This window comes from Anopheles stephensi, chromosome 3 (assembly GCF_013141755.1).
Source record: "Anopheles stephensi strain Indian chromosome 3, UCI_ANSTEP_V1.0, whole genome shotgun sequence".
In the NCBI taxonomy this organism is placed as follows: Eukaryota; Metazoa; Arthropoda; class Insecta; order Diptera; family Culicidae; genus Anopheles; species Anopheles stephensi.
The window spans coordinates 22,186,387-22,199,732 of NC_050203.1; the positions used below are offsets into that span (position 1 = coordinate 22,186,387).

Consider the following 13,346-nt stretch of genomic DNA (forward strand, 5'->3'; position numbering starts at 1 on the left):
TCTGGGTGGATGAACAAACTGTTAGTTGATTAGGTTAAAGATAGACACACAATGATCATCATATACAGTCGAGTACAACCATCGAATATATAGAACAAATGAGCAACGTCGAGCAACATCGAGCCATTAGTGACAACGAAGACACGTAAGACAAACATTTTGCAGTCGCCGAGATCAAGAGATACTCTTCAACCTCTGTGCATAAACATAGAGTAGGAATAAATTTCGTTTCAAGTTGCAGGGGAACATCACTACGATAAATGCACACTACATCGAAAGACTTGCAACGGGCAATGGTGCTGGTTACGACACTTAGATAGACACATCGACGAAACGGAGGCCACATCTTCAGTACCTTCAGTGAGTTGACTCTTGCGCGACGACAGCCGCGATGACGAGTAGCGCGAATGCGCCGAACCGTACTGATCCTCCATCCGTAGCTCCTTCTCGATCAGCACCACGTTCGGATCGGCAGTGCAAACGCGAGCGCCAGTGACCGGATCCTCAACCGTGTACTGATACTCGTACACCGGTTCTCGGGGACGTTTGTCTTCCTCCTGCTCGGGGATGATAATGCTATCGAACTCGCCCTGCTCCGCCTTCACGATCGTGTCCTCCGCGTACAGCACGGTTTCGTCCGCCTTCTTGCAGATGCTCTTGATGCCCTTCAGCTTACGGTGGGCGGCCGCAATGGAAAAGTCCGGATCGGGCTCGTTAATTTCCCCGTCAAAGAAGGCCTGCGTTTTGCGCTCTAGCTCGTCCGTATTGACGACCAGCTTGCGGGTAATCTTTGGTGGCGGTGGTGGCGGTGGACGCTCCTTCTTGATGAACACCTCGATCGTGGCCTGGTAGACGGGCGGCGGCGGTGGATCAAAGAACGTGGGCAACTGTAATGGTGGTGGAGTACGCTTCTTGTCCTCGCGCTCGTCACCGTTGCTACCGTTGTTACCGTTGTTACCGTTGTTGTTGGCGGAACCTTGCTCTCCTGAGGAAGCTTCCTGACCTCCCTGATTACCTGCACCCGCTTGCTCCTGACCGGCCGATTGATCGTTCGAACCTTGCTCGTTCGAACCGGAGCTGGGTTGCGTGTTATTACCCTCACCACCTGTGGTAGTGCTGGTGGCCGCTTGACTTATTTGCGGAAGTCTTGGCTCGGTGCTTGTCTCCAGTACCGATTGGACGAGGTTCCTAGTTGCGGCAATCTGCTGCAAAAACTCCGAAGCCGTTTCCTTTATCTGCTGTATCTCGCGGATGCTGCGCTGCTCGAACTTGCGCCGGATTTCTTGCTCCTCAAGCTCGCGCACACGCTTCGCCTCAGCTAGGGCCGCCTTTTCGCGGGCGTATATTTCCTCTAGCTTGCGGTTGAGCGCTTCCTCGCGCGACTTTTGCTCGACGACGCCTTCGACGGACGCGTCCGGTTCGTCGGACACCGCCGCAGGTGTAGCGCGACCTGTTGCACGTGCGGTATCCGCTATAAACGCGTTACAATCGTGTGTGGTTAAAAATATTCAAATATGAAACAGAACTGTACAGCTGTACAAGTGATGGGGTCTTATACGATGTGAACATGAGTACGAAATGAGATGGATGGTGTGGTTGATGATGAGAAAAGCAGCGAAAAAGCGCAATAGAGAGCGATAGAGAGAGAGAGAGCGACATACTGTGTGTGAGTAAAATAGTGGAAAAAAGCGTTGGCCACTTACCTTTCCTAGTCGTAACAGTCTCTACCTTCTTGACACTCTCACTAGCCTTCTTCTGAACGGTCGTCGTTTCAGTCTTCTTTTCCACCACGGACTTCACGGACTCAGTCTTCTTTTCCGGTGCCGGTTTCGGGGTTGGTTCGGTCGGTTTCTTTTCCGGTTCCGATGCCTTCTTGGGTTCGGTTACCTTGGGCGGTGGGGATGCCTTCTTCGGAGACGGTGCCTTCTTGGTTGGTTCCGGCATCTTTGGTGGTTCCTTCACCGGTTTCGGAGTTTCAGGTTTTTTGATCGGCTCGGGAGCTTTCACAGGTTCTGGAACATTTGCAGGTTCGGACGCCACTTTCTTCGCTGGCTCGGGAGCTTTAGCTTGCTCAGTTGGCTTGGCAGTCGGTTCTGCTGGTTTCGCCTGCTTTGTAGGCTCCGGAATCTTCGTTGGTGGAGAGGGCTTTGCCGGTTCGGCAGGTTTAGCCGGTTCTGGCTTAACTGACTTAACCGGTTCAGGAGTCTTTGTCGGTTCGGTTGGTTTTGGTGCCTCGATGGGCTTGGCTGGCTCAGCTGGTTTCGATGGCTCGACCGGCTTAACAGTCTTGGCGGGTTCAGGAGCCTTCACTGGTTCAGCTGGCTTCGCGGTCTTAACGGGCTCAGGAGCCTTCGCTGGTTCAGCTGGCTTCGCGGTCTTAACAGGCTCAGGAGCCTTCGCTGGTTCAGCTGGTTTAGTGACTTTAACAGGCTCTGGAGCCTTGGCTGGTTCAGCAGGCTTCGGAGTCTTAGCTGGTTCAGGAACCTTGGCTGGCTCAGCAGGTTTGGTTACTTTAGCTGGCTCAGGAGTCTTGATCGGTTCCTCAGGCTTCTTGGCTGGCTCAGGTGCCTTCGCAGGCTCAGCAGGTTTAACAATCTTAGCTGGTTCGGGAGTCTTGGCTGGCTCAGCTGGTTTGGTAACTTTGACTGGCTCTGGTACCTTCGCTGGTTCGGGAGCCTTCGCCGGTTCTGCCTGCTTCGTAGCCTTAGCTGGCTCAGGTGTCTTCGTCGGTTCAACTGGCTTCACAGGTTTAGCTGCTTCAGGAGCCTTCGCTGGTTCAGCAGGCTTTATAGGCTTGGCCGTTTCAGTTGCTTTCGATACCTCAACAGGCTTAACAGGCTCCAGCGCCTTTACTGGTTCAACAGACTTTACAGCCTTCGCCGGTTCTGTAACTTCAACAGGCTTCACCGATTTTACCGGTTCAGGAACCTTAGCCGGTTCGGCAACCTTTGCTGGCGTCTTGAATGGAGCGGCGTCCTCCTTTTTCGGTGACGGCGATTTCGGTGTTTTCGGTGACTTGCCTTTCTTCGGCGAATCCGGACCCTTATCGCTCGCCGTTTTAGTCGTCTGCTCGGGAAGCTTAATCGGTTCCGGGATCTTCTTTTTCGTTTCCGAAACCTTGGCCACCTGTTCGACCTTAGTTGTTGCTTCCTGCGTTTTTGTGACTTCCACAGCCTTATTGACAACCGTTTCCGATTGCTTGACTTCGGCAGTTTTCGTGACCTGCTCCGTCTTAGCTACCTGCTGTTCCTCCTTTTTGACCGGAACCGGTAGCTTCGAACTTGCGTAATCTTCAGCGTTCTGGGATTGCTGTCTCTTGAACGCGTACTTGGCCTCAATTTGAGCGATCTTTGACTGTGGTTCCTCGGCGGAGGTTTGCTGCTGACTTTCCTGTTGGCTTTGCTGCTGTACTACAGTCGTTTCCGTCGTCGATTCGGCAGTTTTGATTTCCTGCAGTTGTTGCTGCTGGCGTGCCTTCAGCGCAGCGTACTTCGATTCGATCTGTTGAATCTTCGAAAGTGATTCCGTTTGCGGAGAATCGGGAGTTTCAGGTTTCGTCTCAGCAGTAGAGCTGGTTAGGAGAGTAGTAGAAGCGGCTTCTACAGACTCATTAATAAGTTCCTTCGCTTGCTGGATGTGAGCGTTATACTTTGACTCAAGCTGCTGAAGCTTAGAAAGCGGTTCCTGCGCCGTTTCTACAGTCACAGACGACACGGTGGTTTTTTGTTGCTCTTGAACCGCTGCAGTAGCTTGCTTGGAGGACTCGACACTTTGTTTGACCGCCTCCTCACCAGAGGCACCGCTAAGCGATGATTTGCGGGCGGCATATTTAGATTCGATCTGTTGAATCTTCGACACAGCCTCTTCACCCTGCTTCTGGGCGGCATATTTCGACTCGATCTGCTGGATCTTCGATGCAGCTTCAACCTGCTGAGCGCTCTGCTGCTGTTGCTTCGTCGTAACGGTGGTGGTCGTAGTAGTAACCTGCTGTTGCTGCTCCTGCAGCAGCAGTTCCTGCTTCTGCTTGAGCGCTGCAAACTTTGATTCGACAATCTGGAACTTTGCGTCCACGATGTCCGACTTTTGCTCCAGCTGTTTCTGCTTCAGCGCGGCGTACTTCGATTCGATCTGCTTAATCTTGTTCTGCTGTTCGAGCAGCTGCTGCTGCGTTTGATGAGTTTCAGCTGCCGTTTCGATCGCAGCAACCGATTCTTGTGCTGAACTTGAGCTGGTGGTGGTGGTGGTCGAGCTCGCCGATGAGGTTGACGACATGGAAACGGACTTGCTTTCGGACTTGCTGCTCTTCGTAACACTTTCCAGCTGGACCGCTTGGGTGCGTTTCACGGCAACGGAACGTTGCGCTTCGTGCTGTTCCTCCTTAACGGTAACGGAGGCCGTAGCGACAGAGGCAGACTTCGATTCCGACTGCTGCACAACGGTCGACGAGGTAACGACGCTTTCCTGCTTGGTGTGCGTTAGGTCAAGCTTTTTGGCCGATTTCTTCACCTCGAATGCGGCCAACCGTTCCTGCACCGAAGCAGATTTTTCCTCCTCCTCGAGCTCTTCGGACGCCATTTGTTGGTCGGCGAGCTGCTGCGGTAGATGTTGCTGTTGCTGCTGCTGAAGGTACTGGATCTTTTGCAGCGCTTGGTGCGATTCATCGCGGCTCGTTTTGTGCTTAAACACGACGTAGCTGTCCGCAATGTCCGACGGTTTGATGTTTTCGTCCGTCTTGTGCGCTTCGATGCGTTGCGGCAGCTTGATGATGCTTTCGTCAATGTTGGTCTGGGTCGGATCGAGCCGCAGATCATCGTTCGAGTGTTCCTGCAGTGCGACCGCATTGCTCGCGTACTCGTTGATCTCGTAGATCCAGCGCTGCTTCGCCTCTTCCGAGTAAGCGATCAGATGGACCGGATCGGCCCCTTTCGCCTTCGGCACTAGTTCGAACGCACGCGTATCGATGTCCCGCAGTTCACAGTCCGGCAGCCGCACGATGTCCTTCAGGATGAAGATCGATCGATCGTCCGACAGGCGCTTCACCTTGGTGACGAGGATGCGTGACTTGAACAGGAACAGGTAGCGCTCCTTGATCTTGTTCTCCCGGTCCCGCACGCCAAAGTACTCGTGGGCAAGCACACGGCCCAGCTTCTGCAGATTGCCTGGTGAAGAGTGGGTTTGGTAAAGGAGGGGTAGGAGGAGGTTGAGGGTGGGGAGAGGGGAGTGGGAGGGAAAACAGGTGGATAGACACGGTTTGGTCACGCTTTGTTTTTCTGTCTTGCGGCACGTGTGTGCTTTACCGTTTGCGTTTGCCTACCTCGGAATCCTTCGATACCCTCGAGGAATTTGTTGTTGGCCGCTCGGCTCGGCACCGATAGCATCAGCTCGAGCGCCTTCTGGATGTCGAGCACATTCTCACCGAGTGCGGTCGAGTACTTGAGCAGTTCCTGTTCCGTAGCAGCAGCAGCAGTAGTAGTTGTATGGTTTTGATTATTGATTTTTATTCAGGCCCAATTGAGGAGTTGCAAGATGAACAGCAGAATGAGTCAGTAATGCTAATCTTTGAGCGAAAAGTGTGTGTTTAAGTCTGACCGTGTTCGAACGACTATCTGACTGACTGGATGCTCTGGAGTGTGATATTCCGTTTCCTCTAGAGCAAAAATTTGAATGCAGGTCGCTTGTCCGGTAACGGATCTAAAAACAAAATGGAGAGCTTCCTTGCTGCTAAGTAGTATTGGTGAAGTGCTTGAAAAAAAACCGTAACAATTGCATCATCAAACTGACTCACCGAACCCGACACGATGAGCGACGCATGCGAAAACTCGTTAACCAAACCACAATCCATCATCATCATCAGCGTTGTGCGTGTGTTTGGTGCAAAAACAGAAATAAAAAATCCAACAGCTAATGGCGTCAAGGTACGCCATTGCGTCATTGCGTCGGGAATAGAATAAACATTCGACGGCTGTACTTCTACAGACACGCACACACGTACTCCTTCGTGATTGAAATATTTAATACGGTAGGTTAATAATACTTCACTGCTATCGCATGAAGTACAGCAAGGAGGTTAATGTAAAATGTGTATAAATCTCTCACGACATACTAAACCATGTCCAGATATCGGGTCAGTGCATTTCGCATTTGCTTCCTGGATGCTTTTCCAGCGGTAAATCGGGCTAAAAGGGTGGAAAAACATTCCAATTTTTTACTTTCTCATGGAACATTCTAAATTTAGCTCGAGAGGAAACGGTCCGTTTGTTTATTTGTTTGTCGTTCCGGGTGCCGGAACGGGAGCCGCCGATCGCCGATCGATCGAGTATGCGGGGCGCTCGACACGCTTATGCTTATGTGGTGAAGGTTAATGTTGTTTTTTTCCAGTCTATTTGAGTTTTTTGTTTCTTGACGGGTGTTTCTTGAAGGCCATATCCATAACCGCCATTCGTTTGTAAGTGCGTGTTGGTATTTGCATTAGTGTTAGTATTGTGAATTGAGCTGAATACTTGCATCTAAAAAGCATGCTGCCACGGTTTTTAGCTCAGCTGATTAGTTGCGCCGATGTGTGTTAGATGAGATGGGACGAATGAATGATGTGTATGTGTGTGAGGGAGAGTGTTCGATTTTACCATTTGCTCGTCCTTTTTTTTTGCTTGGCGAGGCTTACCTTGAAGAGAAGTTTGTAATCGTTGATACGCTGAATCGGTAGCTTCAGATGCTCGGTGAGACTTTTATCGTCGTCGATTTTCGCCGAGAGCTCCTACAAAGATACAGCCGGCACAAAACGCACAACACACACACAGAAAGAGAGAGAGGGGGCGAGAACGAAACACAAAAAACGAACTTTTAATTAACTTGATCACAGATATTCACTGCAGACACTTTCGATGGGCAAATTGATAGAATTCCACCGAACGAGGTATGGCTTTAGCGATTCACTGCATTACGGTTTCCACACTAAAATCTAGAATATTTTTCTCTCTCTATATAGACACGCACGCACACATTCTATCGGATACTGCAGCCGATCCGCAGACGGGGGTTAGTGACACAAGTCTTGCAATAAATTAACCAGATTGTCACTCGAAACGATAATGACGGTCGTGGTCGTTCGCGTTCGTGTAGGTGTAGACGGCACACATTTGGAGCACGGACTATAAATAGTTTGGTTGATAAAACGGAACGAATGCTGTGTTTTTATGTGGTACAGAAGCAAATCGATCGAACCATCGGTTGCTGTCGGCAGAGCACAAGACTATTTTTAATCATCTTCCATCGCTAATCGTTCATGGAGATGGAATATTGTAACGAATGGTGCTCGATTCTGTGTGTCAAGAAATTTAAACACCGACGTTGAAAAAATTCCAAAAATAAACCTTTAAAAATAATTCTAAACAAATAGCGCCCGAAAGGTCAACCGGACGATAGAGAGAAAGAGAGAGAGAGAGAGAGAGCCCGTCTCATAAAAAGGCGGTCAATAGTATGCGGATGGAGGCCAAGGTTGTTCGAACGAGCATGTGTCGTTTGCCAATGGACCAAACACAGCATCTGGAAAAGGGCCCAATGGGCGTAAAATAATTAAAGTACCGGTGTGACCCCCAACTTTCAGCAGCAGCAGATGATCAGCTACCCGCCTACGAAGGTAACATCTGATGACATCTTCTGGTGGTTGAGAAACAAACTGTGCGGGGTTTTTTCCCCTTTTTGCGGAGGCACGTCCTACGTCGGCATTAGTCACTTAGCGCTGAGTAACGCGCTGAACGTGTCTGAGTGGGCAGTACATTGATCGTAAGCCAAACAAATACAACGCTCATAAAATCCAAAACCTGGTACGGCTTTCGCACGGCCAATAACCGAACTGGGGTTGAGGTAATGTCAACCTTTCGCGCTGTCTTTCATGATTTCATGAGCGTGATATTTTACCTCACCGAGCAGTAGAAGGCAAGATTGTACCGCTGCTTGGACCATGATGATCTAACACTGAGCTGGTGATGGAATAGCTCGAGGCAGGGAAAAAAGTGACCTTCGACGGTACGGAATGTAGAGCAATGTCGACATGTTTGCCTTTTACCTTTTGGAATGGGAGCAGATAGATATGCTCGAAAAAGATTGCGGTTTGAGGTAATTGAGGGGAATAATTTCAATGAATTAATATTTAAAGGAATTTCATTTAAAAAATTATGTCACATTGATGGAGGCGCCCAGTACTTACACCAATTGGTAGAATTAGCATTTGATCCACAGATTATGCTATTAAAACAGCTGATCAAAGTCATAACTGTAATGATACTAATCTCATTTAGTAACTTATTCCTTAAAAAAAATGTATTCCTATTTTGGAGGCAACGTGTGCGTATAATGGAGACGCCTGGTGTTTCAAAAACAAATATGAATTTTAAGAATTTTAAAGTTAGATTTGTTATTTAACAATAGGTCGAATGTTACAAAAGCTAATTTTAAAGGTTATTTTATTTCATAGCAATTTTTAGACCAATCTTCCCAACCGCATTCATCAAAATTTCCGAAGAGTACATTCACATGGAGACGCCTGGTGGTTTGTACAAACCAATTCAAATAAACAGCGTTTTTTAGTGTAATTTTGCAAGAATATTTCTAGCCTTTTAATTCAAACAAAAAAACACTGACTGGGATCAATATTGCTACATGTTTTTCTAAGAGATAAAACAATATTTGTATGGTTTTTCGGTTTAGCAATCTTTTGACGCACACAGTTCTAATTTTTCTTCCGTTACGACACACCGGCTGAATTTATGTGCTCCTCCCGCTCTCCTGCATGTTTTCTCTCTCTCTCTCTCGCTTTATTCCCATCTGTTGAATGATTTAGAGATTTTGAATGATTTTGTTTATTCCTGAATAATGTGCATGCATGAGCCAAGAACCACCAAGTAGGTGTGTAGGACAACGCGTACGGGTTTAACCAAGCCGCCGCGAGAGCCATCCCGCGAAAAGGAAGATGATAACGGAACGTAACGTAAGCTTCCTGTTGGTGTTGATTTTGCCTGTGTGGCCCACGATTCTCAGACCTTAATTCATCCCGTTCCCAACGTTGGCTAGTTTGGGATGGGTCCGGAGCTGCGGGCTGGGCTGCTTTGGTTAGTTGGTTGGTTGTTATAAATAAAATCCGTTCCGTTTCGCGCTTCGCACGACATCTGTGTAATTAAAGCTGTCGTGAATGCGGACGGTTGTGTTCTGTTTTTGTCGTGTTTCTAATACGTTTCGACCAGCAAATGAGATGAATTGCTTATTTACAGAAAATATGAGCCATAATTTTATAAAGTAAATTTTTTTTTCCAATTCAAAGAAGCAACTGTAAAACTCTCGGACTGAAGATTTTGTTTTCCACTACAGATCACTAGCTATTTCCGGTTCCTGCGTGGGTTAATGTGACGTAAATGTGGCGGATTTGAATTTTTACACTTTTTTCTTCCTTCCTTTTAGCACACTTTTCTCTCTTTGCTCTCTTTCACTCTTTGCATCGCACAAACAGACACGACCACACTCGAAGAAACTATAAACTTGGGCCGGATTATATCAGCGCTCGATTTAGAAAATGATTTATATTGCCAGCGCCTCAAGTGTGGCTCATCATCCTAGAACTTGTTTTCCATCCCTTGTTTTCACAATATTTATTTAATTTTTTAAATATTTGAGTATCATTCGCTTTGGCGATCGCACTGCTAATTGAAGCCTTTTTGCTATGGTAAAGATCGTACACTCCTCTGGCACAATGTGTAACGGGTTTACACGTTACAAAACGAACATCAGTTGTACAAAAATAACACCCAACAGTGGCCACAATTCTTGCTGCTTTCTCCACCAACACACAGCCCCGAATATACATATTTATACAAGCACTTGTACTTCTTTCTTTACGACTTGTCATACATTGATATCAACGATTATGCAATAATTTCTCAAAGTGGCATTTCACCTCACTTTTTCTTTAAATACTTTTCTACCATTTTGCATTACTGTTCAACTCACTTTATAATATTTTTTTCGATTTCTTTGCGCGATAGTAGGCCAAAATCACGGTCACTCGTTATCGTTTCGCGATCACGACTCCAGCAGAATTCCCACAAAAACGCACTAACACGAACCGAACCGAACCCCTACGCGAGAGAAAAAGAAAACTCCGGAACGGGCGGGGGACGGAAGTAGTCCGGAATTGACGGGCCGCGCGGCGGGATACAATCTGTTTCGCGGTAGCTCCGGATCGATCTTTCCACTGGCAGCTTTGAAGTACGACTGAAATTCGGCCACCCCATCGACCGTGAGCGAAAAATATAGATATTCTAAAATTACGTCCGGACCGAAAAATTTCCTTACCGACCGAGAGCACTGAGCTGCGCACAGTGTCGGTGTGTTGGTACGCACTGTCGGTGTCGTTGGCAGTGCTGGGCTGACTGGGAGTGTCAGGGGACGGGACAGGAAGGAGCGGGTTGTTGCCAGAGCGGTAACAGGTGGTACGAAGCGTAACGTAATGCGTGAACAGGGCAGCCGAGGTCTGAGGTTTTTCGGTCTGTGCTTGCATGTGTTCGGTTTGGGAAAGCGCGCGCGTGTTACTGCATAACAGTGTCGTCAACGTTTCGCGATGAAGGAGGCTATTTGTCGGCCATTGGCCATTCGGGATGCCAGAGAAACGATCGACTACGATCGAGACTTTCTCGTTCCGAGCAGGCACGGCACACGGTCCCTACGTCAGACCGTGCCGCAACATATGCTGGATTAATTTTTAACACAGACCACTCATTTTGTTATGAGTTGTGTGTTGGAACACGGGGAAAAAATGAATCAGTAATATGTTCGCGACCGTCCTCCTGAAGGTTAAGCAGATGGATGGAGTGTGTGCCTGAGTGGCATTGATTTTTAGCCCTTGGTGACGGTGCTTGGTGGTAAATTTTTGGTTCGCTGCCATCTTGGGCGGAGCAAAACGGGGGAAAAAATGCTCAGCCAAAATGACTGCCGAAATTTTTGGTTTGTTTTTTCTGGTTCACCTTGACTCATATCTGTCGCAGGTGGAGTGTGTGGTGATAAAATTATACGTTTCTGCATTAACGGGTGCCAGGAATGTGATGTGGGATTGGGTGGGATTGCATTCAAGCTGGCGCCGTGTCTGACGGTCGTGCCGAGTGGCAGTGATACGCGACTCGCTTCATTACAAGCAATTGCTGAACGGAACTTATTAAAACTTGCAAAAATTGATTTGTTTTTGTTGTGGAAGTATAATATAGCATTGATATAACTTCTTTAGTAAGTTGTTAAAGGAAACATTTTAAATTCTTATCTATCGAACTTAATTAAATTGGTTATCATTTGAATATAATAATTTAATGAAAGGAAACTAATTAATTCAAGGAAGAAAATGTCAATTTGCAATCAGGGAGTTTTTAAATCACCTCAAAGGCGAAATCAACTTTAGCATTCAGTAATTGCATAGCAAGATAAACAGATATGATTTGTAACCAGAGATTTAGTGAAAAATTTAGAGTATTCAGAAGGAAACAAGATTGACTAAGTCAACTATATAGACTTAATAAACTTTCTCTGGCGTGATATTTACTCAAAACAGCACGAAACATAACGTTGCCAAATATTACCCACAAAAAATCGATTTGTTGCAATGTTATGTCACTATAATCGAAAGCCCTAAAAATTGATAGTAGCCTTTAAAAATAATTTAATGGACATAAATTTGATCTAAAGTGTAGAACTTATGTTACTGTTCTTCTGAGTTGCTGGGGTTCTATTTATTGAATGAGTTTAATTATTTATGTTAGATTTTATATAATCTTCATGCACTTATGATTCTTTGGTATTAATGAGTTCCTTTGAATGCTACAATAATTATTAGTTTATTGGTTGGTAAGTTCTTCTCTGAATGAAGTGATGGACAATAGAATAAGACCACCTAATTTATTTAATTAATAAAATTGAGATCCTTCTTCTTCTTCTTTTTCTGCTTTGACCTAAGGACATCTTAGGTCATGTCTGCCATTTCTGGCTAACTAGACTTAAAGATACCACGTAGTTGGACAGTTAGTCCTCACAATGGGAGAACGGTCCAGATGGGATTTCAACCCCAGTTCTGCCGTATGAAGACCGGGACCGTTTTCGTTTTCATCACCGGGCCATTTATAAATTTAAAATTTCCAGAAAATGCCAACACTTATTATACAATAAAATAAATCGTTAATATGATATTGAAATGTATTGTATTAAGTTTAAAGTTTAATTGTATATTTTTTGGCATTTCCGCTTTTTATTTTGCTACTTCAAAGAGGTTAGATTTTTTCTCAACAATTATTGATTTTATTTTTGTTTTTTTTTTATTATTTCTCAGTGATATGTTAGTTTTTGAATAAAACAAAAAAATAGCTAGACATATACTTAGTGGAAGTGTCGAAAGCAATGGCTTAAAAATCGAATATTAAAATGGTTTTAACCTATTGTCCGTCACTGTACTGGCAAAGATGTAAAATTACAACTTAGCATACAAAAACGTATACGTAGCTTCGGAAGTCTCTATTTTGTAAAATTTACGTCTTTTACGGACAAAACACTATTAAAAAATCGCTATGATCGTTCATGTTAGTCAATTGTCACTGTGTTATATTTTTCATGTGCAAAATGATCATCATATTTCAATTCTTATTTTGTATGTTCATATGAATTTTTTATCAATTTTCATTTAACAACATCATACAACTGTCCTTATACAACGTGCCATAAACGAATGGGACAAAATGTGCGAGTGAACATGGCTGCTCTACTAAATGAGCAAAAGAAACAATCCCAAAGAAAGAAGATGTTTTTGGCGAGGCAACCGTTTTACAAATGTTGTTTTGAAATATTGCAAAAACCTTGCCGATGCCTTGCGTGCATCGAACACACACACACGTATTTACCGATCACTGACACCGGCGCCAGCTGCATGCCATTTTTTCGCAAATCGATCTTCCGCTTTCGGGATCGTACAATCACACCGGAACGACGAAGGGTGGGAGTGTGGTGGCGTGTACGGAAAGGGAAGGCGTTTCGGAAAACCCAAACCACCCAAGTAAAAGTTGTTTGCAAATCGTAACCCCGTTTGCTTCGGTTTGCTTTAATTTTAGATCAACGGTCAACTCAAGCCTTGCTCGATTAAAGCATTGCGACGGTGGATGGGAATCGCAGGGGTTGTTCCCCTTTTTTGCCTTCGATTCACTTTCAACGAATCGTACCAACGTCGAGCAACGGATTAATGGAGTGAAAAAGGGAAATGGAACGAAATTGAAATTTGATCTGATAGCCCTTTCATAGCTCGTAGCATAGATTCTAAAAGCTTCATT

The 13,346-nt window shown here is 45.8% G+C and overlaps 1 protein-coding gene across 7 annotated transcripts in view; it reads right to left on the reverse strand.

Annotated features, from left to right (window-relative positions):
• LOC118509019 (obscurin) overlaps nt 1–13,346 on the reverse strand; it is a 65,262-nt gene that overhangs the window by 16,286 nt on the left and 35,630 nt on the right. For 4 of the 7 annotated variants that reach the window (XM_036049039.1, XM_036049038.1, XM_036049040.1 and 1 more), the window contains exons 9-12: nt 6,662–6,754; nt 5,315–5,444; nt 1,704–5,159; nt 356–1,471 (exon numbers count right to left, since the gene is read on the reverse strand). In XM_036049039.1, coding sequence (XP_035904932.1) covers nt 356–1,471; nt 1,704–5,159; nt 5,315–5,444; nt 6,662–6,754 — 4,795 coding nt within the window. Of the gene's footprint in view, nt 1–355; nt 1,472–1,703; nt 5,160–5,314; nt 5,445–6,661; nt 6,755–9,999; nt 10,269–13,346 lie in introns of those variants that run through there. The other 3 variants (XM_036049043.1, XM_036049042.1, XM_036049044.1) reach the window with 3 other exon arrangements.